This window comes from Pistacia vera, unplaced genomic scaffold (genome assembly GCF_008641045.1).
Source record: "Pistacia vera cultivar Batoury unplaced genomic scaffold, PisVer_v2 Contig352, whole genome shotgun sequence".
Lineage (NCBI taxonomy): Eukaryota > Viridiplantae > Streptophyta > Magnoliopsida > Sapindales > Anacardiaceae > Pistacia > Pistacia vera.
The window spans coordinates 142,950-170,622 of NW_022196171.1; the positions used below are offsets into that span (position 1 = coordinate 142,950).

A 27,673-nucleotide genomic window follows, 5' to 3' on the forward strand; every position below is an offset into this window, starting at 1 on the left:
ATAAAAAACTTCCAAGCATAATGATTAGATTAGTACTTTTTGCTACTGATTTCCCGAATCCGGTAATTAAAGCGCGAGAGAAATTATTTTTTAGCTGCAGTCAATCTGAAGGCTCTTCGACTAGTTTAGTTTCATGTTGTGTTAACTTATTACAAGGTTACTCCCAAACCTAATATTGCTTCACTTTTTTTTATTTTGTTATCTCTGGGCTCACAGATTTCTGATTTTCATGACGAACAGCCCCCAAATCCAAGACGACAGACCCCTCCCGTCCGTAACAAAGAGAACTCAACGTGACTAGCCTCTATAATCAAAATCATCAACCATAACATTTAAAATTAGTTATGTTTGAGTTTGTATAGATGAAGACTAATAGGACTTCAGCAATTTTCAATGTCTTTGCCAGCCCTTCAAATTTTATTTTAAAGTGATATTCATTCTGTATTTCAATTTTTTAGATTACATTATAGATTTAAATTAGTTAGGTTTGATTTTGTATAGATGAAGATTTTGGTAAATATTTTAGGTAGTATATTTGATTTGGTTTGTGGGATTAAATTGATTTCTCTCTAAAAATTCATTCAGAAATTAACGTAAGAGCAAGTGTAAAAAATGGACAAAAGAAGTATAAATAAACTAAATGGAATATGAATTTGGAATGGTAAGGTTGATTTTCTCTTATTTTATTATTTGCAAGTAAAATTCATGTTTATGAATTGACTTTCAGGTGGCAGAAACAACAGAGCGCATGCGGAAGTGGGGCGGTCAAGCAATTGATTTAGGGAAGAATGAAGATAGCATCTGAAACACCTCATTAGAAAAATTAAACACTGAATTGCTGCTTAAGATTTTGTTTGTAAACTAGTTATCAGTAAATGATACCATTTTTGCAGATGGGTATTTTACATTTCAAATGCAGATTTCATAAGAATAGTAAACCATGCATGTCTCTATCCTTATACAGCAGTTATAAAGAAAAATGCATGGCTTCTCTTTACCTTCCCATCAAGTTTTTGTATCAGAAAGAATGCAAAATTTTGGTATTAAGATGAAGCAATTTATCAGGTGAGACAAATTACGAACTGCCATATTGAGGTTGTCAGAGAAAGTTTGTGAGAAGAAATTGTGGGCGTAACATTATTTCTATTTGATACGATATATATAATAATGAGTAGTTGAAAATTAGAAATATATATAATTATTTCATTGGATTATCACATCGCATAATGTGATATTGCAAGATTCTTGCATGTAAATACTTCTCACAAAAAAAAAAAAAAAAAAAAAAAAAAATTACGTGAGTAATATATGAGAAATTACCAAGGAAATAGCTTAGAAAGTGAAGCTCTTTCAATGTGAAATGTGCAGATTTCATTATCTTGTTTAGAGACAGCAAATAGTGACATAAAAAGTTAAATTAAACTTAAGAAAAATAAATATTTTTTGTTCACTTTGTGTTAATTTTGTTTCAATATTTAAATTTTAAAAGAATTTTTTATTTTTTATTAATTTAGTTTCAATTCTATTAAATAATGTGAAAGTTACACATCATACTGGATACCCAGATAATTAAGAGGGATAATGTGTATAAATGCAAGATCTCATTTTTTATTCCCCATCTAATAGTTTGGGCGTGAAAAAAAAAAGGTTACAATTTCGTACTCAACCAAAACTAAATCAATGCTACAGACACCGAAAAACTGCACCGAAATCGTGTACCGGCCTACTGTAACACGCCTCTCATTTTTTTTACAATTTTTTTCTAATGAACGGCCGTCCATCAAATTTGGACGGCCATTCACTCACATGGACGCCCTCCATATTATATGGACGGGCGTCCATATACAAGGGACGGCGTCCCATTTAAAGGACGGCCCCCTAAATAAATTTTAAAAATAAAAAAAAAAACTTTGGGACGGCCGTCCATAAATTATGGACGTTCGTCCCTTATGTTTGGACGGGCTCCATTAATAATGGACGCCCGTCCATACTTAAAAAAAAAAAAAAAAATATTGGACGGTGCCATTCTAATGGACGCCCGTCCATTATTTTAGTCTTCCATGAAAGTAGTCTTTCACTTCTTTTCCATGAACATTTGTTGAACTGTACTATACTGGCAATGTGTTTGAAAGTTTTCACTTCTTTTTCCATGAATATTCGTGAACTTACTATACTGGCAATGTGTTTGAAATTCTAAGTCAATATGTTTGAAAGTCTAACATGTTAAATCAAAATGGATGCAATAAAGTTTCCATGGAGGCAAGTGAAGAAGGTGCAGAACTTCGCCCGTCTACTTCTTCGTCTTCATTCACTGTGTTTTTTTGGGGAAGGCAAAAGTTTAAGATTTTCGGGGAAGTCAGCAGTGATGAAGAGAATAAGGATAAGCTACAGAACTTCAACCAGGATGCAAACGTATTATACTGGCCGGAGGACGTCAAAAAGTTGGCTGATGATGTGCAGGAGATACTGCATGAGATTGCTATCACTGGAAAAATTTCACAAAAACGTAAGTAATGGACGAGCGTCCATTCCTTACGGACGCCCGTCCCATCCAAAGTTTTTCTTTAATTTGTAGAAACTAAAATAATGGACGGGCGTCCATTAGAAATGGACGCCCGTCCAAACATTTTTTTTTTTTAAGTATGGACGGGCGTCCATTAGGAATGGACGCCCGTCCAAATGTAAGGGACGGCCGTCCATAATTTATGGACGGCCGTCCCAAAGTTTTTTTTTTTTTATTTTCAAAATTTGTTTATGGACGGGCGTCCTTTAAATAGGGACGCCCGTCCCTTTTATATGGACGCCCGTCCATATAATATGGACGGGCGTCCATGTGAGTGAATGGCCGTTCAAATTTGATGGACGGCCGTTCACTAGAAAAAATTATAAAAAAAATGAGAGGTGTGTTACACGTAGGCCGGTACACGATTTCGGTGTAATTTTTTCGGTGTCCGTAGCATTATTCAAACTAAATACGCTGTGGGTTGTCGTGGTGCTAAGATCCTTCTGTAGCTTGAAAGATGGCTCACGGATCCTTGGTAATTGAAATCTCAACTTAGAGATAATGTTGAGGCCATGCCGCAAAATTTGACCCACTTAGAAAGGCAACCAAGACCAAAGAGACCAATGAGAAAGTCACTTAATTATGTATATTCTCATACAGGGACAGAGTTGAAAAATTATCAAATATATATAATTAACTTTTAAATTCATCAAATATATCAAATTAAATTCTTAAATTTTACAAAAAAAATCTCACCAATACATTTAATAAATTATGTAATGAATTTTACATGTATTATGTAATTGTACAAAGTAAAGATGGAAATTTGGGACCGGACCAAAAAAACTCACCCAAAAACTTGAGTTTAGGACTGATCCTTGTGAGGACTGGTCCTATAAGGTTTGGTCCTAAAACCGGACCAAGACCGTGGAGGAGGCCCCAGGCCTTAGTTCGGTCCCTTCTTCGGTGCCAGGCTTGGGCCCAAACCCTTATTCCCTTTTTCAAAATGACCCCTAGAAAATATCACCTCAACCATAAAAACCCCCCAAAACCTCTATTTTCTTCACAACTCAACTCACAATCTATTCTCTCATTCTCTCAATCTCTCTATTCTAATTCTCAAATTCTCTTCAATTCAATTTATATTTATATTATTCAAATTTTTCCATTTTTCAATTTCATCTATTATTCATATTATTATTGAATTTCTTTCATTTTAATTATTTATTATTTTATTATAAATTCTCGAAATTATACGTTCAGAGGATCATCCTCAAATGAGTTTTACATTTCATCCATCGAAGAAATTGAAAGGTTTGATCTATTTTCACCATTTCCATAGGCAACAACTCCAATTCCACAACCACAAACGGTCGGGACTAGGTCCAGCCAAATACAAGCCAGTTGCGACTCCAGGGCACGACCGTTAAAGAGGGTCATGTCTGGGGTATGGCAATTCTCACCAAATCAAAATAGCCAAAGCCAAATGGGTTGGAGGAAGAGACGTGCGGGGAATGTAATTTTTGTCCAACCGTTATCAGCGCTAAGAATAGGACTTCGACAATGCGGCAACACTTGGAGAAGAACCACCCCAAATATCTGTAGCAGTCCCGCCAGTTCGATTCAAGATCAATCGCACCAGATAGGCAAATCCAAACGCAACTTAATTTTAATCCACAATCCTCAACTCTCTCAACATGGCAATACAATACAGTCAAAGCACGAGAATGCATAACAAAATTCGTATGTGCTACGGACTCTCCTATTTCTTTATCTGAAAATCCTTATTTTGTTGAAATGATTAAAAATGTTTTGTGTTTAGCATTTACTCCTTTTAATAGAGGTACAATTAGAAGGGACATAAGAAAACTTTATGATAAAATAAATAAAAAGAATTTGAAAATTTTAGGAATATATCTATTGCACTTACTTTAGATATATGGGCTACTAGATCAAAAACAAATTTTTTGAGGTAGCATTTGGTTCAGAGAATATTTTATTACTTTAGAATATTATATTAATGGAAAGGTAGATTACCTCGAAGATTACGAGGTATAAAATAATTTTGTGTTTGGTTTGCAAGGGATTTATAATTGATAATAGTGTTTGGTTGACAATAATTTAATATTACGTAAGGGCATTTTACAAAAATACCCTTACTAGTTCTAATGTAACAGAATCAATTATAGCTTTGTTTGGTTGAAGAGGTATAATTTTGCCCATTTGCAATTAGTTTCTACACTTGTCCCTTCAAAGTTTAAGAGTTGGGCGAATCTTTTCTAAGTTTTTGCCTAAATTATGTAACAAAATATAACCATTGCAAACAATTTTCATTTTTTATTCTGGTTAACTAGTTCTTTTACAAAGTAATATCGTCTTGTGGGAAATGACCAATGAGCCTTTTTTCCTAAGCCGCACAAAGAAATTTGAAACATACACATAACAAACACAGCAGCAGCAATGTACACTGCAATACTGGCATTCGTTACCCTAAACACACCATTACAAACTGAAACAGACATCCACCTCAAGCCCAATAGCAAGACCCACCAACTGCTAAACCAACATACACAACTTACAACGCAAACATGTAGTGTAGGCTCTAAAGACCCCTGCCCAGTCGCCATACGATCATGTCCCATTCCTCCATAACACCGTCACCCAATGCATCAAACATGCAAACCATATCCTGCAGTAAAAAACCTGCTGCACAACTAAAAACTACAACCAAAGAGAACACAAAACAACAACCCAGAAACAACAAAAAACTCATTCCTCTCACAACAACATACCAGACATTGAAATGCACTCAGTCCCACCAAAAATCTCCAAACACAGAAGCAAAATCCATAATCCACACCCCCTTCAGCCCATACCGAAACACATTCCACCATCCATACATCTGATGAAACTATTGTAATTTAGTAGTTTGAAAGAAACATTTGTATGTAATAGATATTTCAATAGAACTATCACAAAATTTGACCCACTAAGAATTCCACAACCACAAATGGTCGGGACTGGGTCCAACCAAATACAAGTGAGTTGCGACTCCAAGGCACGACCATTAAAGAGGGCCATGTCCGGGGTATGACAATTCTTCACCAAATCAAAACAGCTAAAGCCCAATGGGTTGGGGGAAGAGACGTGCGGGGAATGTAATTTTTGTCCAACTGTTATCGGCGCTAAGAATAGGACTTCGACAATGTGGCGACACTTGGAGAAGAAGCACCCCCAATATATGTAGCAGTCCCGCCAGTCCAGTTCAAGATCAACCACACCAAGTAGGTAAATTCAAACTCAACTTAATTTTAATCCACAATCATCAATTCTCTCAACCGTACAATACAGTCAAAGCACGAGAGTGCATAACAAAATTCATATGTGCTACGGACTCTCCTATTTCTTTATCTGAAAATCCTTATTTTGTTGAAATGATTAAAAGTGTTTTTTGTCTAGCATTTACTCCTTTTAGTAGAGGTACAATTAGAAGGGACATAAGAGAACTTTATGATAAAATAAATAAAAATAATTTAGAAATTTCAGGAATATATCTATTGCACTTACTTTAGATATATGGGCTGGTAGATCAAAATCAAATTTTTTGAGTGTCATAATATATTACCTAGATCATGGTTGGCATTTAATACAAACATTGATAGGTTTTAAAGCATTATATGGAAAACATAGTGCTAACACTATTTATTTTACAATTATTGAAGTTTTGCAAGAATATTTATTATCTGAAAGAGTTGTAGCGCGAATACTTGATAATGCAACTGGTAACACCTCGACAGTTTCTTTATTTGAAAAGAGATTGGATTCGCTTAGTGAAGGCAAATTATTTGCCACAACATCAATTTGATTGTTAAAACAGGTTTAAAAGCTATACACTTAAGGATTGAAAAGCAAACATGTCATTAAGCTCAACATAGAAGAAAGGGTAAGAGTTATTTCACCAGGCATGAGTTCCAGTCAAGGTATTGTGGTTTGCAACACTGACTTGCTAAAAGATGTAGCTACCATGTATAAACAAGGTTAATTAGAAACATTATAGAACAAGATAAATGTTATAAACTTTTTGGTACAAATTCTTTATTACAAACTCGAAACAACTATATGATTATCTTCACATTATTTATATTAGTCTAATTTTATTTTTCAATTCTCCAATTAACATTATATTAGTTTATCTAGATTATATAGAATGGTTGGTACTTTTATCGATTATATAAAGTTAATGAACAAAATACTATGGCTTCGTTTGGCTCAAGTTTGGGAATACTACTTTTAGTATTCCCAATAAAGTTATACAGTAAAATGTCCAAAAACTCACAATATTATCCAATATTATTCAATTTTTTTAAACCCCCTAAATTTGTTAATTTAATTAAATACCCCTAAATATTTTTTTTCAAAATTACAAAAACACCCCTAAACCCACATTATACCAGATTCCAGCCACCACTGTCGGAAGTTGGCCAAAATCTGGTAGGAGTGCCGGTAGTGTGCCGATCTAGCCTTTTTCGGCTAGATCCACGGTGGATCTGGCCGAAAAAGGCCAGATCTTTGGCCGTAACCAATCATCAACGACGGCCAACATATGGTCATCGTTGACCATCAACGACGGCCGTATCTTTGGTCGTCGTTGACGAAGATCTACAGCCAAATCTGGCCGTCAATGACCAGATCTAACCGTAGATCTGGCCTTTGCCGGCCATGCGCCGATACGGCGACTCCAGCCACCCTCTGGCAGTGGTGGCCGGCTGTCCGTATTTGATGGGTGGGTTGGGGGTGTTTTTGTTAACTTTTAATATTTTATTATAGAAGTGTTTTGTAAAAAAACAAACATAGGGGTATTTTATTAATTTGTATAACCTACATCGTAATACCCATCCAATTCAACTTTTTTTTAACTTTTTTCAAAAAACTTTTCTCAAAAATATAAAAATGTGAACCAAACGGAGCCTATGGCTTTAAGCATTTTCTTCGAATCTCAAAGGCATTAGGGTAGCTGGTAAAATTCATATGTGGCGACACCAAACCTTGATTGTTGTTTTTTCTTTTTTGTTTAATTGTTTTTTCAAAATATCAGGACAAACCAAATTACAAACTTACCCGTGTTTACTTAAACGTTTCTTTGTTAATTTACAACTCCAAATGAAGGCCGGAAATATTTCTTGAAACCATAAAGATGAGTTTTTTTATAGTTCTAGAAGTTTTAGGGCCTTGAAACTTCAAGGAGATTGACATTAATTAATTACCATACTTGAAATAAAGTTTTTTCCCAAAAAAAAAAAAAATACCATTTTTATATATAAAACTCCATGATTACAGCTCATATGCATAAATATAAGTGTGCACTTTAATTTTTAAGCAAAATAATAAGCATAAGGCTAGCTAAAGTGTAATGACGGCTAATTTTAAATTTTAAAAATTCAGAAAAAAAATAAAAAAAAATGGGACCACAAAACAAAGAGAGCACAAAGGATTTTGGGTTTTAAAAGGAATCCCACTGCCCACACCACAGTGAGAGTGAGACCCTGAAAATGGCAAACCGTATCTTTTACAACTTCCTCACCTCCGACGATCCAAGACTCACCAAACGACAAACTCATCACCCTCACCAACACCAACAACTGTCGCCACCTCCCCCTTCACCAACCTTCGCCACCCACCTCTTTCAATGCCTCTACTGTCCCAGGAAGTTCTACAGCTCTCAAGCTTTGGTTGGCCACCAAAATGTCCACAAGCGTGAGCAAGCTACACGTCGAAACTTGAACTACCCATCCATTAACATTGAGGTTAATAAGAGAAGTTTGGTGTTGGTTTAATTGTAAAAGCAGTAGTTGTATTCTTCACGAATGGGGTCTGGGTGGTGGTGGCTTCAGGAGGAAGAGAATGATTACTCAAAGTGACAACAATGGGACGGCTCTCAGGTCGTGGCTTGACCAGGGATATTGAATGGTTTCCCATTTGGGGAAGGCCGGGAGAGAGGAGGATGTATGGTGGTGAGGTGGCGGAAGAGGAAACTGTCGAAGGTGTTGGGACCATAATGAGATCTTCAAGAGGGACCACATCTTCAACCTTATCATGAGACATTGCAATTTCTGGCCATATAAAGCTCCCTTGTGGCCTGCATATCCTGAAGCCGCTCTTCAGTCTTTCTAACTTTGTGACTTTATCTTCTAGTATTATTGTTTTTGTTGTAGCTGCAATTGATATTGTTGATCCCATTTGTAGTAACGGTGTTAAGGTTGATTTTGCTTTGTTTGTTTCCTCAACGAATGATTTTAGCTTCTCCATTAGAACCTGCATGATCACCATTAATTTATGCCAATGTATGAAATTCGTTAAAGCTTCAAAAAATAGACGCCATAAATAATCAATCTTCACTAAAATGTTAACTAATTAATACTAACAAGTGTTTGCTAATCATGTCGAGCATTCATTAATGCACCATTAATTATCATGAGAAACGTTGTTATATGTGTAGTATTATGCTTTATCTAAATTGTAAGCATTTTGTACCCAAATCTATTTTTTTTTTTTTTCTTCTAACAATTAATAATTTATATATGTTCAAGTACATGTTAATAATATCTCATTTTAGCTTTTAGTAAAAATAAGTATAGATGTCAACTATATAACTGGATAGGCTTGCCAGGATAATAGAAAAGCAAACTTGTCATTAAGCTAGGCGTAGAAGAAAGGGTAAGAGTTATTTCAGCTGGCATGAGTTCTAGTAAAGGTATTGTGGTTTGCAGCATTGACGTTGTATATGCAAAAAAATCATCTTGGGCCTTCTCAGGCCCAAGTAAGTAACATCTACAACATGAGTCAAGACCATGGCCCAACCCTAGATAGGCCCATTAGCCCATATTATCTATTAAGGGTCCAGTATTCTATTCAAACCCTAAAGACATCCACTTCCTATTTGACCACTATCATAATTCTCCCCGGAGATCCATCTATATCTTAATTTATCTAAAATCTTGAATCTTATATGAACTAGGACTTTTACTATTCTAAAGGCAAGTAAATCAAAAACTTTCCTATTTACTAAATTTCTATCATTATGGACTCAGAATCCTACTAAGATTCAAAGATCTTATGACTACTATAAAAACAGAGGTCTGCCCTCTCGTAAGGGGCCATGATCCGAATATTCAATTTTCACTACTCAAAACCACCTACTTACTACTTAGTTCTTGCTCTCGATAATCCAACGCCTTCGTCGTAGTCCTGGTCTGTGATAAAACTCCCGATAATTCTTATTAAATATTCTCTTTCAGCCTTGCTAACTTAAGCATCAGAGTGCCTATTGCAAACACCACCCTGGTGTTTTTCGTAAGCTTCATGCTTGTCTTTTCTTATATGCAGATTCAGGGAATTGTCAGTGGCCTCAATCTCACGGGATCATACCCTATTTCTGTAACCGTAGATTTTTTGCATCTACATTGGGTAATATAGTTATGATATTGGAGGAAATTAGTTGATGAAATATTTTACAAATAATTTTTTCTATTCCTTTAAATATGGTTAAAACAAGTTAATATATGATATCATATTAACACATACATATTAATCTATATCATTTAAATCTTAGTAGATTATGTTAATCTTGATTTATTTTTGTAACGAGACTAAATACTAAATACGACTTAATTTTTTTTTTTTTTAAATTGAGTTGTATATTGCTCTAAGGTTGTAGAGTAATAATTTGGCAGTGTTTGTTTTAATATTTCTACCCTATCATATTCCTATCTTACCCCAAATACATATTTGTTTCCCTATTCTGAAAATCCATTTTTATTCTATTCAACTATTTTTAAACCCCACAAGTTTGTTAATTTAATTAAACACCCCCAACAAAAAAGTTTATAAATTGACAAAAACACCCCCACCCACCCACATATTCCCAGAAACCAGTGGCCTGTTGCCGGCATTTAATGGGTGCTCGGGGTGTTTTTATCAATTTATAAACTTTTTTTTTGTTGGGGGCGTTTAGTTTTATTAACAAATATAAGGGATTAAAAAATAATCTTACCAAACACATTTTCAAATTCAAATCATCTCGTCGTAATAATAACCCAACTCAATTTTTTTTTAAAATACTATTTAAAATAATAAAACAAACACACCCAAAATTGTCAGTTATCAGCCGTTCATATTTTATAAATCCATCAATTGTTTATTTCATTTTATTTAATTCAAATTTTGCTACATAGGAATGAATGGGTTAAGAATTACAAGTGAAAATTGAGTTGGGTTGAGTACGGTTGAGCCCACCCGAAACCCGTTATTTTGCCCTGACCACCATCGGCATCTAACCCTAAAACCCTAAACCAAACAAAAATAGAAGAAATTGGCAAACCCCACTGTTTCATCTCTTTCCCCAAAACAATGCTCTCCCGTCTCCTCCCCAAACCCTCGCATTTCCGTCTAATAACACATTTTTATTCAAAATCTCAACCCTATCCCCAAAACCCTTACTTCTCTCCCCTTCTCAACTTATGTCAATTTCTCTCCACCAACAACAATGACAACAACAATAATAGCAAGGATTCGTCCACGTCCAATCCCTGGAACCTGTCTCGGGAAAATGAAAGAAAATTCGACCCGTTGTTCAATGTCTTGGATACGAAACTTCGTGGTGGCAGTGAGGATGTTTTCAATAAGAGTGGAGGTGATTGGATGACTCCGAGGTCCATGGAGGAGGAGTACAAGCCGTGGAGTTTTGTAGAGGAAAAGAAGGATGATGAAGTGTTCGATCTCGGGGAGGGTGTACGGCCAGTTGGTGAAACTTTGGGTGACAGTAGTGCAAGTATCGATACTGAGATGACTCAAGAGGAGAAGGAGATACTTGAAAGAGAGGAGAAAGAACTTCCTGCTCTAGTCAAAGGCAAGCAATTTTTTTCTTTTATTTTTAATATAATAAATTTGCTTAACAATAAAGTTTAGCATTAAATTTGTTTTTATTTTTATTTTTTAGTTATAAGCTTGATTTTTACTGCAAAGAATCTTCAATTATTCTTTGCAGTGCACAAAAGATGGGGCTTAATATTAATGATTTCATGAAGAATTTACGTCTTCAATATATCAAGTCAATGTGTTTAGCACTTTCACTTTTACATGAGTAGTAACGTCAACTGGCCCATGAATTTACGTATTCAGTTTTTGTGAATATTGTAATTATTCAATTTGTTGGGACATTTCTGGAAAAGCAAATTAGATAAAAGTTGCGAGAATCGAAAAAAGAGAAGATTACAATTTTGAATTATCACACTATAATCATGAGTATTCATTGGTTGATCAATTATGTTTTACTTTTATGTAAAGACAAAATATAATTATGAATACAATTGATGTTTATTATAAATGAGATTGTTAGAAAAAAAAAAAATATGTGATAAGTAATCTAGGGTATTGCATACAACATACAACCCAAGTTTCACAATTCGAGAAGTTATATATTCCTAACAGATATATGACTAATGTGCTCTCGATGTATGCATGGTCACACGGCATATTTACTAAAGTATGAACCTTAAAGAAGCACAGAGAGAAATAGTCTCATCATGTGTAAGTGTGAGATATTAGATATAGGTGGGACACCCATGATGGGACCTACCCAAAGTATGTTGCAAGTGGAAATTGCCAGAGGCAGTTTTCACCTAAAACTGCAGCAATTACCAAGGCAATTGCCGCCCATATATAAGAGAAGAAATTCTTTTTATAACGGTTCTTCAATCTCTCTAAAATTTATTAAAGAAAAACACACATACAGTGGTTTTCTCTCAAGATACAATTTTTGCTTCAGAGTTAAGGAGAAGAGGTATTTATGCTGTGAACTTCATTATAATTCGATTAAGTAAAATATGATTGCAATGGGTGACTATTAACATGATCTTGGTATTAATTGGAATATTTGTTATTCTAAGTTTTTCCAACACCAATAATACTTGAGTTTCAATTCAAGGCATAAGAAGGAGAAAATAGCATCTCACTTTATGATTTTTACCTTGTCAAAACATGGTGCTGTGTCCTTGAAATCAAGCACCACAAGAGCAAGTGCAGCAATAATTGTAGTCCATGACATATCTTGACCCGTAAGCAAAGCAGTCAACATTCCTAAGATAATAAGATAAACACATGTTTTTCCTCAACTTTCCTTTCCATCTTTCCAAAAAATTTCAATTCCTTGATTCCCAGACATCACGAGAAATCAAATGAATTTCGTGCTCATTCAAACTTCCGCGGTTGGTTGTAGTTTCAACATGATCTAAGTTCCCATTCACAAAGCCTCGTTCTTGATCATTAGGAGATTTAAAATGTGACGTAGCAGCAGGCGAAAACTGATAAGAATACACACTTTCATCATTCTCGACAGATAATAAATTCCAAAACATGCATATAAGAACTAACGCATTCACAATAACTCCAGTAAGTGTTGCACTGATCATGGAGGATAGAAATTCCGCGAAACACATTTTACTTTCTAAAGCTATCACCAAATTTTGGGGGTTACCAATAGGCAGTAGCTGAAGATCCTATGTTAGCACTTGAGGCAAGAGCAAGTAAGAAGGGGAGGGGTGGGAGATTATTCTCTTGTGCAATATTTAAAACATTTTTTGTCAAAGCTACACAAGCTGTATCATTGGTGAAGAAAGCACTAGTAATGGCAGAAATTAAGCATATTCTACAAATTAGGTCCTTTGCACTGTTGATCTTCCATGCTAGCACCTTGCTCAAGTACTTAAATGCATCAGCTCTTTCAAGATATATACTCAAAACCATTGTGCCACAGAGAAGAGCAAGGATTGACATATGAAGTGATTCGTACACTTGTTCCGGGGACATGATTTGAAAAATTACCATAAGTGCAGCACCAAGAAGAGACCCTGTAGTTCTTCCAATAGGTAGATATTCGATAAGTACACCCATGATGAAGGGGCGTGAGAAGTGAAAACTGCCAAAGGCAGTTTCTCACGAACCGCTGCCCATATAAAGAAAGTTTTTTTTCTTTTAGTAAGTGATACACACAAATATACAAAAGGATATACACGCACTCTCTCTCTAAAAATTGAAAAGAAAAATACTCTACGCAGTTTATTCTTCCAGATTCAATTTTTTGCTTCAGAGATAAGGAGAAGAGGTATTTATGCTGTGTAAATTCATTGTAGTTCGTTTATATACAAAATGTGATTGCAATGGGTGACTATGATCTTGGGATTACTTTAGGTCATATGTTATTCTGTGTTTTTCCAACATTGGTATCAGAGCATTTGTTTGATATTGTTTTAAATTCATACTGTTATGTTAAAGCATGTTGCTTGTTAATTAATGCAGTTCTGAATTTTGATTTTTTGTGCATAAAAAGTTGTCTTTTTGGTAATGATAATTAGACTATTAGATTCCTTATGAAATTATGAAGAAAATGGTTTTTGAATCATAAAAAATGGAGTTAAAATGACTAAGATATGTTTCTTTAAAGTTTCGGGTTTCTGTACGGGTTAATTTCCGGGTCAGGTACTAAGTTGCAGACCCGAATGGAGGTTGAAGATGACAAACGACCGAGATGTCATTTTAACTCCAAAATTAAATATGACAATTCGTTTTTTTTGTTTACTTCCTTTTAAAAAAAAAAATGCAAACAAGTGTGATTGGTGAGACTTGAACCTAAGTCTCCAAGGTTAAAGCCCAACTCTCTAACCACTAGGCTACATGTTTGTTTTGTGTTAGTCATATTTACAAACCACATATATTCAACTCTGGCCTAACCCAAAACCAAAATAAATATGGGTCAAGTTGACCCGCGGATTTGACCCAATACATCAAATGGGTTAGTCAAACCCGGTCATTAGTCAAACCCGACTCATAAGGTCAAACGGGTCAGTCAAACCCAGTCGACCAAACAGGTCAATCAACACCCAACCTATGAAGTCAAACAAGTCAACGAGCCAAACTCGGGTCAAAATTGACCTGGTTAAATGTGAAACGGGTCGACCCAACCCGAATCCATGTGAGGCGCGTGACAAGCGTGTGGAGTGCCCTGTCGGCTCATGGGGGCGCATGGAAGCTCCTGCTGGCGCGTGGCTTCTCTGGGCGACGCATGAGGGCGAGTGGCCGCTTCTGGGCGGCGCGTGGAGGCGTGTGAAGTATTCTAATTTTTTTTCTTTTGCTGTAAAGAATAAAACGCATACTTGTTATGTTGTTATGAGTCTAATTTTTGTTATTAAGCCATAAACACGTATATATATTATTTATCAAATATAGTCAACCTTTATTTGATAAATAAATAGTTTTTTTTGTATCTGTTACAGAAAAATGTTACGTTATAGACGTGCAATGGTTACTAGAACACCCGCTCAAAAGGAAAGGGTTATGAACATGATTAGAACTCTACAAACTCACACATTGATATTAAAAGACACAGAGGATGAGTTGGTGCAACTCGTAAATCATTTCATTCATGTGAATGAAAAGATTCAGGAAATTGTCTGGATAGGGGGATTAAAGGAAGATGAGTCGAAATACAAAGTTCTAAGAAAGACTCTTGGTTACCCTAGTCTCGTTGGTCTCCTTGATATGGTTTGGAACAAGTTGAAAGTTCAAAACCTTAAAGATGACAATAAAAGTTATAGACGTTTAATCAACAACTACATCAAGGAGTACATAGATTGTGGTGCAAAAAAAGACAGTTGGTGCACCTATAGGAGTCTCCACTCGTAAAGGACATCACAAGAAACTGGGAGTTCCCCTGCCTAGGGTTAATTACAAGTTAGATAAAGACCTTAGGATAAGGATTATCAGATCCTTCTCAGTTTTAGGAATGTGGCAGTACACTTAACTTTTTTGGGAAATTGTTTGTTTTAATTTTATTACATGTTGAATTCTATTTACATAATGGAATTAGTTTTATTTATTTATTTTTTTTATTTTATTAAAATTTAAAATTTTATGTGAATTTATGTTAAATTATACTTATATGATTGTGTCATAATATAATTTTTGAATTACAATTAATTATATCTATGATAATTGGAAATTGGAATTTTGGATGATGATTGTTGACATTGTTAACTTTTGATTCCAAATCTAATATACAATTATTATTGATATAATTAATTAAATGTAGATGTATGTTCCGAACATTGAATAACATGCATTATCCAATGTGTAATTTTTTTTAGAAATGGCATCTGCATCTAAGAACATTGTCGCTGAACTTAATAAAGGAGAAAAAATTAACGGCGACAATTATGAGATATGGAGCATGAAAATCCAATATGTTTTGGAAGAACAAGAGGTTCTTGAAACTCTTACTACAACCATGGAAGAGCCTGAAGAAGGAGTCACGGCTCAATATGGACAAGATCGTGCAGCTTATGACATATGGAAGAAGAAGAATTCCACTGCTTGCATCACTTTGTTGAGCAGCATGGACAATGATCTCATGAAAAAGTACCAGGATTACGAATTAGCAAAAGACATGTGGTCCGCCCTTGCTACAAAGTTTGGTGGTACGTCCATTACCAAACTCCGGTCACTTACTATCAAGTTTGACACATATAAGAAAAAGCTTGAACATACTATGAGAGTACATTTATGGCGTCAAACATGATAAGTGAGTGGAGAGATGCAGGTCATGTCCTAACTGATGAACAACAGGTTCAAGCTGTCATAAGATCATTGCCTCAAAATTATGAACATATGAAAATACACCTTACCCACAATGAGGGCATCATAAATTTAGAAGATGCCATATGCCATTTGGAACTGGAAGAAGATCGTCTTAATGCGAGTAAGGCAAATACTGACTGGTTCCAGATCACATGGTGGGAAGGGATTTAAACATAAATTCCAAGATGGATCCCAAAGAAAAAGGCAATACTGATAAGGCTCAAGGGAAGAAAAGAAAGTTTTTTTAAACACGGAAAAGGAAAGCATCCTACCAAGAAGAGGAATATGGCAAAGGTGAAATGCTATAACTGTGGTAACAAGGGACATTTTGCTCGCGATTGTAGCGAGCTGAAGAAGGTAAATTACTTGTTTTCACAAGTAAGTTATATAAATGTTTCCAATTCTGTTTTTCTAATTGAATCTCATTCTTTGTGGACTGTAGATTTAGCAGCAATAGACTACATAGTGAAAGACAGGAGTGCTTTCATGGAATTTCAACGAATACCACGGGAAACAAAATGGATATATGTAGGTAACAATTCAAAAGTGGAAGTTAAAGGAATCGGCACATACAAATTGATCATGCATGGAGGTCGAATCCTATATCTACATGACGTGTTATATGCACCCAATAATCGTTGAAATTTGATTTCCGTGTTAGAACTTATTAAACTTGGTTTTAATTTAAACTTTTCCAGTACTGGTGTCCATTTATTTTTGGATACAACATACTATGGTTGTGGTTATTTTTCTGATGGTTTTATAGTACTTGACATTGCTCATAATTATAGTAATGTTTGTTTTTCCTTTATTACATCTTTAACTAATGATGATGTGAATATATGACATGCAAGGCTTGGCCATATTGGCCAACAACGAATGAATATACTAGCAAGAGAAGGCTTGTTAGGATCCTTAACAAAAGTAGACTTGACTACTTGTGAACATTGCCTAGCTGGAAAAAGGGCAAGAAAACCATTTGGAAAAGCAATAAGAGCTGAAGTTCCAATGCAACTAATTCATTCTGACATATGTGGTCCAATGAATGTGAGGGCTAGACATGGGGCTATTTATTTCATCACATTTATAGATGATTTCACTCAATATGGTTATGTTTTCTTGATTTCTCAAAAATCAGAAGCTTTAGCATGCTTTTAGAAGTTTAAAAACTTAGTTGAGAATCAATTAGATAAAAAGATAAGAGTTCTGCGAACCGATCGAGGTCGTGAATATTTATCTGATCAATTCAAAAAAAATTGTGATGAAATGGGAATAGAACGTCAATTAACTATTCCAAGAACTCCGCAACAAAATGGTGTTGCAGAACGAAGAAACAGAACCCTACTTGAGATGGTGAGGTCTATGATGGCACAAGCAAACTTGCCCATCACCTTTTGGGGTGATGCCTTATTGACTGTCACATATATCCTCAATTGAGTACCCTCTAAATCTATTACTACTACACCATATGAGTTATAGACAAATCGAAAACTCGGTTTGAGTCTCTTAAAGCTATGGGAATGTGCTGCCTATGTTCATGATCCTTCCCATAAATATGGAAAATTAGGTCCAAGGAGGAAGAAATGTATCTTCATAAGATACTCAAAACATTCAAAGGGTTATGTCTTCATAGGAGAACAAGAAAGTGGTAGCATCACTGAGTTTGAATCACGAGATGTCATATTCTTAGAAACCAATTTTCCTAAGAAGGGCGAGATATGTAAAGACTTGTTTCTATATGAAACACAAGACCAGGGCAATTATGTTGCCGACAATCAGTTGGTTATACTACATCATAGTGGGAGCAATATGGAAGTTGATGAATCAGTTTCAGATCCTCCATCATTCCCTACTGGTGATCCAACTATGATAGCTGGTCTAAGTGGGAGTAACACCAATCAATCTCCAATATGTCGATCAAACAGGAAACAAGTTCCACGTCGACGATTTGAGATTGAGGGGAAAATTTTTCTGGTTACTCCACAAGATGAAGAAGAGCCAAGAAATGTAAATGAGGCTTTCAATTGCCCTTCTAAGGAAAAATGGATGAAAGCAATGGAAGAAGAATTGGATTCTATGAAATCAAACCAAGTATGGGAATTGGTTGATTTACCAAAAGGACGCAAAGCCATTGGGAACAAGTGGGTTCTCAAAATCAAGCATAAAGCTGATGGCAGTATTGAAAGATACAAAGCTCGCTTAGTCGCGAAGGGGTATACACAACAAGAAGGAATAGATTATGAAGAAACATTTTCGCCTATTGTGCGGTTTACCTCAATCTGACTTATTCTGGCTATAGTTGCTAGCATGGATCTTGAATTGCATCAAATAGATATAAAGACTGCTTTTCGCAAAGGGTCATATGATTTCAAAATGATAGATGAAGATCACTGTGTATATACAAAGAGATCCAATAACAAATTTGTTATATTATCATTATATGTTGATGATATACTTATAGCTGGAAATGATAAGAGATTTGTCAATGAAATCAAAGGATGGTTATCATCTCATTTTGAGATGAAAGATATGGGTGAAGCTGCATATATTCTTGGAGTCAAGATTTCAAGAGATCGCTCAAGAAAATTAGTATCTCTTTCACAAGAACCATACATTAAAAAAATTCTTGAACGATTTCATATGCAAGATTGTAAACCTATAGACAACCCTATCGTGAAAGGCGAGACTTTAAGTCATAAAATTTGTCCGAAGACTCTACAAGAAAAGGAACAAATAAAGAATTTTCCTTATACAAGTGCTGTTAGAAGTCTTATGTACGCCATGATGTGCACTAGAGCCGACGTCTGTTATGACATTGGGTTGGTAAGTAGATATCAGTCCAACCTAGGACAAGCACATTGGAAAACTGTGAAGAGAATCATAAGATATCTAAAAGGAACAACTGATTACTCATTATGTTATCAAGGAAATGATTTACACTTGACAAGCTACACCGATGTTGATTGGGGAGGAGATTTAGATGAAAGGAAATCTACTTTCGGATATGTTTTCTTACTAAATGGTGGGGCCATATCTTGGAGCTGTAAGAAACAATCATGTACAGCCTTATCTACAATGGAGGCTGAGTTTGTAGCATTTTCAGCTGTAGTGCAAGAAGCCGTTTGGTTGAGACAGTTTATGAATCATCTGGGAATAATTAATGTTGCTGTTGAACTAGTAAGAATAAACTGTGATACTCAAGCAGCAATAGCATACACTAAGGATCTCAAATATCATGGTAAAACGAAACACATAGATATCAAATATAATTTTGTACGAGACTTGGTGGCACAAAAGAAGGTGAACATGAAGTACATATCTACGCATGACATGGTTGCGGATCCATTCACAAAGCCTATACCAAGAGATACTTTCAATAGACATGTTAGATCTCTAGGCTTACGTAGGTGTTGAATGTACTTATACTTTGAGATTTTCCAAAATTGTTCACATTTGTCTTATCAATATTAAATAACAATCTTGTCAATGCTCAATTTAGATTATTATGGAACATACATGAAGAAGTATATATATATAGTTATGTAAATATTATATATATATATCTATTTTGAAAAGCATGTCGGACAGTTAAAAGATTGACTTTCTCACACGGGCAATCGCCTCTATTACTTCGTAGGAATGGAGATGGGACGATTTTAAGCTTATTATCTAGATGATAATAGAGAGCCAAGCTTAAAATGTTTAATATCGCCTAAAAATAGAATTAAAATAATGTCATAATGAAATGTGACCATAAGTGATAAATAATCACTTTATCTGTCTAATTGTCAAATTAGAGTTGTGATGAATTAAAAGTATGTAAAGTTAACTCAAGCTAGACATTAGGTATGTCTGAACTAAAATTTGTACAGCATTTAAAAGAAAAGAGACATGCACTCCATGGGAAAGGAGGAAATGATGTAGCATGTGATTCATACCACATGTGCAAAACATTGACCAAAGGGGTAATGAAAGTCAAAATCTCAACTTTAACATTGTGTGAGACCCTAAGTTTTTTTTAAGAATAAAATCTCATAGAATACCCTTATTACTCTATTCTGTTTCTTGAAAACCTCATTTAATGATTGCTATCTTAGAGTGTTACCAAATGATTAAGATAAATTCAATCTGCTGGGATATTTCTAGAAAAGCAAGTTAAATGAAAGTTACAAGAATCGAGAAAAGAGGAAGATTACGTTTTTGAATTATCACACTATAATCATGTGTATTCATTGGTCGACTAATTATGTTTTACTTTTATGTAAAGACAGAACATAATTATGAATACAACGGATATTTATTATAAATGAGATTGTTAGAAAAATGTGATAAGTAATCTAGGGTACTGCATACAACATACAACCTGAGTTTCACAATTCGAGAAGTTATATATTCCTAACAGATATATGACTAACGTGCTCTCGAAGTATGCATGGTCACACGGCATATTTACTAAAAATATGAACTTTAAAGAAGCACAAAGAGAGAAAGTTTCATCATGTGTGAGTGGGAGATATTAGATAAGTACACCCATGATGAGGGACGTGAGAAATGGAAACTGCCAAAGGCAGTTTCTCACGAACCACTGCCCATATAAAAGAAAGTTTTTTTTCTTTTAGTAAGTGATACACACAAATATACAAAAGGATATACAGGCACTCTCTCTCTAAAAATTGAAAGGAAAAATACTCTAAGCAGTTTATTCTTCCAGATTCAATTCTTTGCTTAAGAGATAAGAAGAAAATGTATTTATGCTGTGTAAATTCATTGTAGTTCGTTTATATACAAAATGTGATTGCAATGGGTGACTATGATCTTGGGATTACTTTAGGATATATGTTATTCTGTGTTTTTCCAACAGTAGAAATGGAACGGCGGGAAAAATTGCCAGTAACCAGAATATTGTGAAGGCAAGTAAGCCTAGAATATGTACCATGGTAGAAGAAGATGCCATATTTGCTACTAAATAAGCTTAAAACTTCATCCTGATACAGTGTAAAAGAGAGAACCAGGACATGGAAAAATACCAGAGCGATTAGCCTTTTTACAATGCCAGTTCTTCCATTACATTAGTAGTATAATCCAAACAACCCAGAATACAGGAACTTCATAAGATTCTTTACAATCAAATAACGCTTAAAGCAGAGAGAAAAAAATTCAAAATGGCACATATAATGTGTACCTAATTAAAGCAGTGTCACTGCAAAATGAGCTTGTTTTTGCTTCAAGCGTTGAAGTAAGCGCAATTGTTATTCTGCACGACTCAAGAGACTTTTTTTTTTTTTTTCAATACCAGATCAGCAATGGCCTTTGCTGCATATATTGTGTTCCATAAAAGTTTTAAGTGCTCTTTTATTTGAGTCATTCATTTCTGATTAGAGGTAGTGAAAAGGGGACCTTGGATCAGGGTTGCACGATATTATGAGGCTCCATCAATACGGGAGCTTCCCTATTTAAGTCGCCATTCTTTTAGGCACAGACTTGTTGGCAGCCCCCTGGACCAACTATAAGTCTTAAAATAATGCCAAATGCCTATGTTTTTGTAGTGTTCTTTATTTTACTTCTTTTCTTTACAACATCCTTGAGGATTTAATGTTTTTGATGGCTGATAGGTTTTGGAAAACATATGATTTAGGATTTTAATTTAAAGCTGTACCGTAAACCAGCTTTGTTGGAAGAAAAAAAAATTGAATTTTGTTCTTGACAATAGAATATTACAGCAAATTTCGAAGCATAGCAGGAAGACTGCCTCAAGCAAAAAATATTTACATGAATAGATTCTGCTGAAGGAGATCAGTATCATCTTAACAACATCAAATCAATTTCTGTAACTATCAGGGTTGAGGGCACTTCGAATTTGATTTGATTCCAGAAGGATAAGGTATATGCAAGGTGTGGAGCACGGCGAGCTTGCTCACATACTATCAAGTTGGCAGCTAATCCAAGTAATGAGAGGTTCCCAGCTACTGTGCTGACCCAAGCTAAAATTAGCCACGACTTCTTCTCATCGGCTGCAGAAATTGCAGCTGCAGATGCTGCTACTCGACCTCCAAGCAGGAGAACTAAGGCGATGGAGAAAATTGTTAGTACAAGCAGCCAGTACAAGTATTAGAAGGTTTAATAAAAAAATCAGTCTTGTTTTATAACAATCACGCTAACTTATGAATAAACTGGACTTGCAGGAGATATCATGTAATGCTGTAGATATATGCATATAAGACCATCTAAGCAATGTTTCAGCAAAATTCTTTGAATGTGACAATGGTGAAAGAACAGAAGACACTACGCTCAATTTGTGTCTTTAACTGGTTGTTAGTATCCCACAAATCATGAAACCATATTGTTGACAGTTCACTGGGCCAGAGTTGTAAGATCAAAGGCCAGTTGTCATGCACAAAGGCCAGTTGTCATATGGATCAAGCCCAAACACAAACAAATGGAGGCCCAGAATAGTATTCTGCATGTTTGGCTTAATATTTTTATCCCTATTCTGGATCCTATTCTCCAAATAATGTTTGGCACATTATTTCAGAAATATTACCCTATTTTTTTAATTACATTTAAACCCCATAAGGTTATTAATTTCACTAAATACCCCCTGAAAAAAAGTTTAAAAATTAACAAAAACACCCCCATCAACCCAACTTGTCAGATTCCGACAACCACCATCGGTGATAGTCGGAATCTGTACAACGGCCTAACTTCCGACCAGAAATGGCCGGAAGTTCACCGCTGTGGCCTTTTCCGGCCAGATCCACCACGGATCTGGCCGAAAAAGGCCAGATCTGGCCGTCAGCGACGGCCAAAGAAATGGTCGTCGTTGACTGAAAACGACAGCCACATCTTTGGCCGTCGCTGACGGTCAAAGATGGCCCTCGTTTGGCCTTTTCCGGCCGTCGACGGCCATAACAGACCGTAGATCTGGCCTTTTCCGGCAAGATCCACCATGGATCTGGCCGGAAAAGGCCATAACGACGTGTTACGGCACAGATCTGACCGGTCTGTGCCGTAACGAAATTTTTCGGCCAGATTCCGGCGGTGGTGGCCGAAATCTGACACTGCAGGTGGTGGGGGTGTTTTTGTCATTTTATATGTTAGGGTCTTTAGTTAAATTAGTAAACCTAAGGGCTTTTTCACAAATTTTTAAAATTTACCTCGTAATACTCCCCTATCCAATAACCCAATACTATCCCTAAAATCCTATCCAAAATACTAANAATGGATGTGGAGGGAGATTATGTTGCCGAGCAATTTTCAATACAAACTCAGTCAAGACCACACAAGAGGTATCATTGGTGAAAAGAGCACTTGAAATGGCTGAAATCAAGCAGATTCGACAAATTAAGTCCTTCGGTCCTTTGCTTTTCCAAGAGAGCAACTTACCCAAGTATTTGAACATATCTGCTCTTTCCAGATACACACTCACGACCATTGTCCCAAAGAGAAGACCAAGTATGGGAAGATCAATTGCAGCATAGGCTTGATCAGGTGATATGACTTGGAATAAGACCATAAGCATGGCGCCTAAGAGGGATCCTGCAGTCCTCCCTATTGGTAGAAAAGGGACAGCTGGGAAAACCGCCAACACCCAAAAGATTGCGAAGGCAATTGAGCCCAGAATCACCTTTACTAGAGATGCCATTGCCATTTTCAATCTCAGATAAGCTTTACAATCTTACTCTTACACCAAAATCCAAAGACTCAAAATATTAATCTTTATATGAACTCCTTGGCTTGTACCATCACCGTTTCTTGCCGAAAAAGAAATGCAAAGCATGAACCGATGTGTGATATCATTTTTCTATGAAAATTTGATCTTCGTACTTTGCCACACAGTTAAACAGCCCTTTGAAAATTTAGTTAAGCGGTAACCAAAAAATGAACAAATGCAAATACTATAGCAATTAGGGACTCAATTGAAGACAAATAACAATTTAAAATCAAAGAGAATGATCAGTCAAGTAGCACCAAACTACAAGCAACTCCCAGTAAAAATTTCAACGCAATGAAACAGCATGAATCAATAGAAGATAAAATAAGCAGTCAAACAAAAACAACTAAAATCTAGATTCAAAAGTTAGCAGTAATATTGAATCATAACAAGTAGAGTGATAAAAACAAAAAGGGGTCTTATCTGAATCAAATTCAATACACAAGCAGCAAAAGCACAGACAAAATTAGTAATGGTAGAGAATAGATTAAATTGAAGAACCTTTTAAAAGATTCATCCAGCTCCTTTCTTTAAAAACTCCGATAACTTACATCAAATTTATTCTTTTCTTGTCATAAAAATATAAATTTGGATAATATCATTATATTTTAAAAGTTTATAGATAGAAAAACATTATTAAACAATTATTTAAGTGGGTAAAAGTAACTCTAAAAATTATATTGAGTTGTTTTCAGTACTTCAATCAATGTTGCTTCCATCGCCATTGTGTTATCAAAATTAATATCTCGAATAAAATAAAGTTTTCATTTGCCAAGAAATTATGCATAGAATTCAAGGTTGACCAAATGATTTTATTACTTAAAAAGTTAATTAAAATAATACTTGGAACATTGCTTGTTTATATGTGGCTGAAAACTAATAATGCTAATACCCAACTGGGCAATTGTTTGTGGCCAGAGGCCCAGAAGTATTGAATTATTAGTAAGCCAATCTGATGTAACTGTAAAACCCTAAACCAAACAAAAATAGAAGAAATTGGCAAACCCCACGGTTTCATATCTCCTTCCCCAAAACAATGCTCTCCCGTCTCCTCCCCAAACGCTCGCATTTCCGTCTAATAACACATCTTTATTCAAAATCTCAACCCTATCCCCAAAACCCTTACTTCTCTCCCCTTCTCAACTTATGTCGATTTCTCTCCACCAACAACAATGACAACAACAATAATAGCAAGGATCCGTCCACGTCCAATCCCTGGAACCTTTCTCGGGAAAATGAAGGAAAATTCGACTCGCTGTTCAACGTCTTGGATACGGAACTTCGTGGTGGCAGTGAGGATGTTTTCAGTAAGAGTGGAGGTGATTGGATGGCTCCGGGGTCCACGGAGGAGGAGTACAAGCCGTGGAGTTTTGTAGAGGAAAAGAAGGATGATGACGTGTTCGATCTCGGGGAGGGTGTACGGCCAGTTGATGAAACTTTGGGTGAGAATAGTGCAAGTATCCGTAGTGAGATGACTCAAGAGGAGAAGGAGATGCTTGAAAGAGAGGAGAAAGAACTTTCTGCTATAGTCAAAGGCAAGCAATTTTTTTTTTTTTTTTTTNGGAATTTTTTTATTAAAAAAAAAAAAAAAGTAGTAAATTTTAGGGGCAGTGGTTGTTTGAAACTTTAAAGGTATTGTTGAAATTGAATAAGACCAACGACACTACAGCCAATACATGTGGAATTGAGTATAATACACTCCCTCTCATAAAAATGACAACTCTTTTTTGTACAATTTTGTTATTAGGATCCGGCGGTGACACTTCCGATCAACAAACGGGTTTGGATGTACGCGAAGAATATGCACATGCGTTTCGAACCGAATCATACAATGAATTTTGGACACGTGTCCTTGCACTGACAAATGGAAACTCAACCACCAAGTGTATTCCTATTGAGTCCACCACAGCGGCTCGGCTCTCTTCCTATCGTCTCTTTGCGGAGCAACTTTTGGATCCGGATCAACCCACTGTTACTCGTATCCTTTCTTTGAAAAAGGCTCATTCCCTTTTAACAAATTATTTCTCTCAAACTGCTGAGGCCTCTCTTTTATGCAGTCTTTTATTCAAAAATATAGATAATATCCGAGAGAAATATCAATGTTTTAAGACCGTTATTCAATCCCTTGAAAATGCTCATTTTTTGCCTTCAAATAATTTATTGTGTATAATAACCCGATTAACTGAATTATCCAACTTATCAAACCCATTAACCTCATCCGCTCCATCTCACTGTCGGGTTCGGATCATTCAAGCCGGGTGCTTGAAATTACTCAAGCAATTTGAATCAAGTCGAGACAAGGCTCGAACCAAGCTACGCCTAATCAACGCATCAAAACATGGCTCGGCTATTTTCTTAGTGGCTTTAACAGCTTCATTAACTGTGATAGTGGCTTCACATGCTCTCGCATTACTAATAGTTGCACCAAGCCTTATAGCAGCTTCGGTTGAGCTGACTTCAACTAGAAGGCTGGCTCGAGTGTCGACTCAACTTGATGTAGCCGCCAAAGGGACTTATATATTGAACAGGGATCTGGATACAATAAGCCGGCTTGTGGCTCGGCTAAACGATGAACTGGAACACATGCGTTCGATGGTGAAGTTTTGGCTGGAGAGGGGAGAGGGCGGTCGACTACAAGCCAGTGGCGAAGTGGCGCGCCAGCTAAAGAAGAATGATGCCAGCTTTAGCCAGCAGCTTGATGATCTAGAGGAACATTTGTACTTATGTTTCATGACCATCAATAGATCCAGAAACCTTGTACTGAAAGAGATTCTGGATCCGAGTCAACCCAGCTCGCATCCAGGAATTTAAATAACATATAAAAATAATAATCTATTTAATTTTCTTTTATGAATTTGAATTCTTACTTGGGATTTCTTTTTTCTTTGCTTTTATTAATTATGTTGATTAAGCTTCAAATCACCCATTTCTAAAGTAGTCTTAATTACCACTCATAGGTAGTCCAACGGTAAGGGCGAACTAAGGGGGCTAAAAATGGTACAACCCATATCCCAAGTTTGATTCTTCGGTTAAGCGCAAAAATAATGCATTTACTATGATTTCCCTAGGGGGTCATAATAGTGGGTTATTATGGGATAACTCCTTCTAAGGATTAATAGATGTGCATGTAAGCTGGTCCGGATACCTCGATTATTGGCCCAACACCTCAGTTATTTAAAAAAAAAAAAGGTAGTCTTAATTATGGAAATTTCCCAACTAATACCAAAGGTTAATAAATTTTAGTAAATTTATGAAAAGAGTGGGTCATTCCTCCCAAAATTATAAACCTAATAAAGTTTCTGACCTTCATTTTACTGCTCATTTATTATCTACTAAACACTTTCCCACTCATGTTCATTTCATCGTGTTTTCACGCCACGAAAATCTTGTACTTTAAACCTGTAATTAATAATAAAATCTCAATTATTCTATTTTAATTTATTGAAGTTGGTATTTCTCAACTAATTTACCAATAATTTCATTTTCACCTCTAAATGTGAACTGAACGTATTTTTCCCATGAGAAATCAAATCAGAAATGGAAAAATAAAAATCACAAACTTCCAAAGGCCAGCTGAGCTCTCATCATTCGAGCTCTCGCGGGCCATTAATTAATTAATGGTGCAGACACAAGGTTAGATGACACCGTAAAGTTGATTTAATTGATTATGAAATAATTGACCACAGAGGCAGCTCAAATTCAACTCCTGCTCAACAAGTCGGTCTATAATAATGAATAAGGAGTTGGAGGCCATTCATATTAATTGTCACCAC

The 27,673-nt window shown here is 35.7% G+C and overlaps 1 protein-coding gene and 1 pseudogene across 1 annotated transcript; one reads left to right on the forward strand and one right to left on the reverse strand.

The window, feature by feature from the left end:
- Window positions 1-5,105: 5,105 nt before the first annotated feature.
- Window positions 5,106-23,881, reverse strand: LOC116139579 (annotated as a pseudogene).
- A 1,055-nt stretch (window positions 23,882-24,936) lies between these two features.
- Window positions 24,937-26,711, forward strand: LOC116139580 (UPF0496 protein At3g49070-like). Its single transcript, XM_031425251.1, has 2 exons — window positions 24,937-25,435; window positions 25,648-26,711. Exons 1-2 carry the CDS (start codon window positions 24,937-24,939, stop codon window positions 26,709-26,711), a joined length of 1,563 nt encoding a protein of 520 aa, XP_031281111.1.
- Window positions 26,712-27,673: the final 962 nt, after the last annotated feature.

Excerpts from the sequence above, each read along its gene's own strand:
- LOC116139580 (XM_031425251.1), top strand. The coding sequence starts at position 24,937 with ATGCTCTCCCGTCTCCTCCCCAAACGCTCGCATTTCCGTCTAATAACA. Across the intron at positions 25,436-25,647 it reads ACTTTCTGCTATAGTCAAAG|GATCCGGCGGTGACACTTCC; the intron begins GCAAGCAATTTT and ends TTTTGTTATTAG.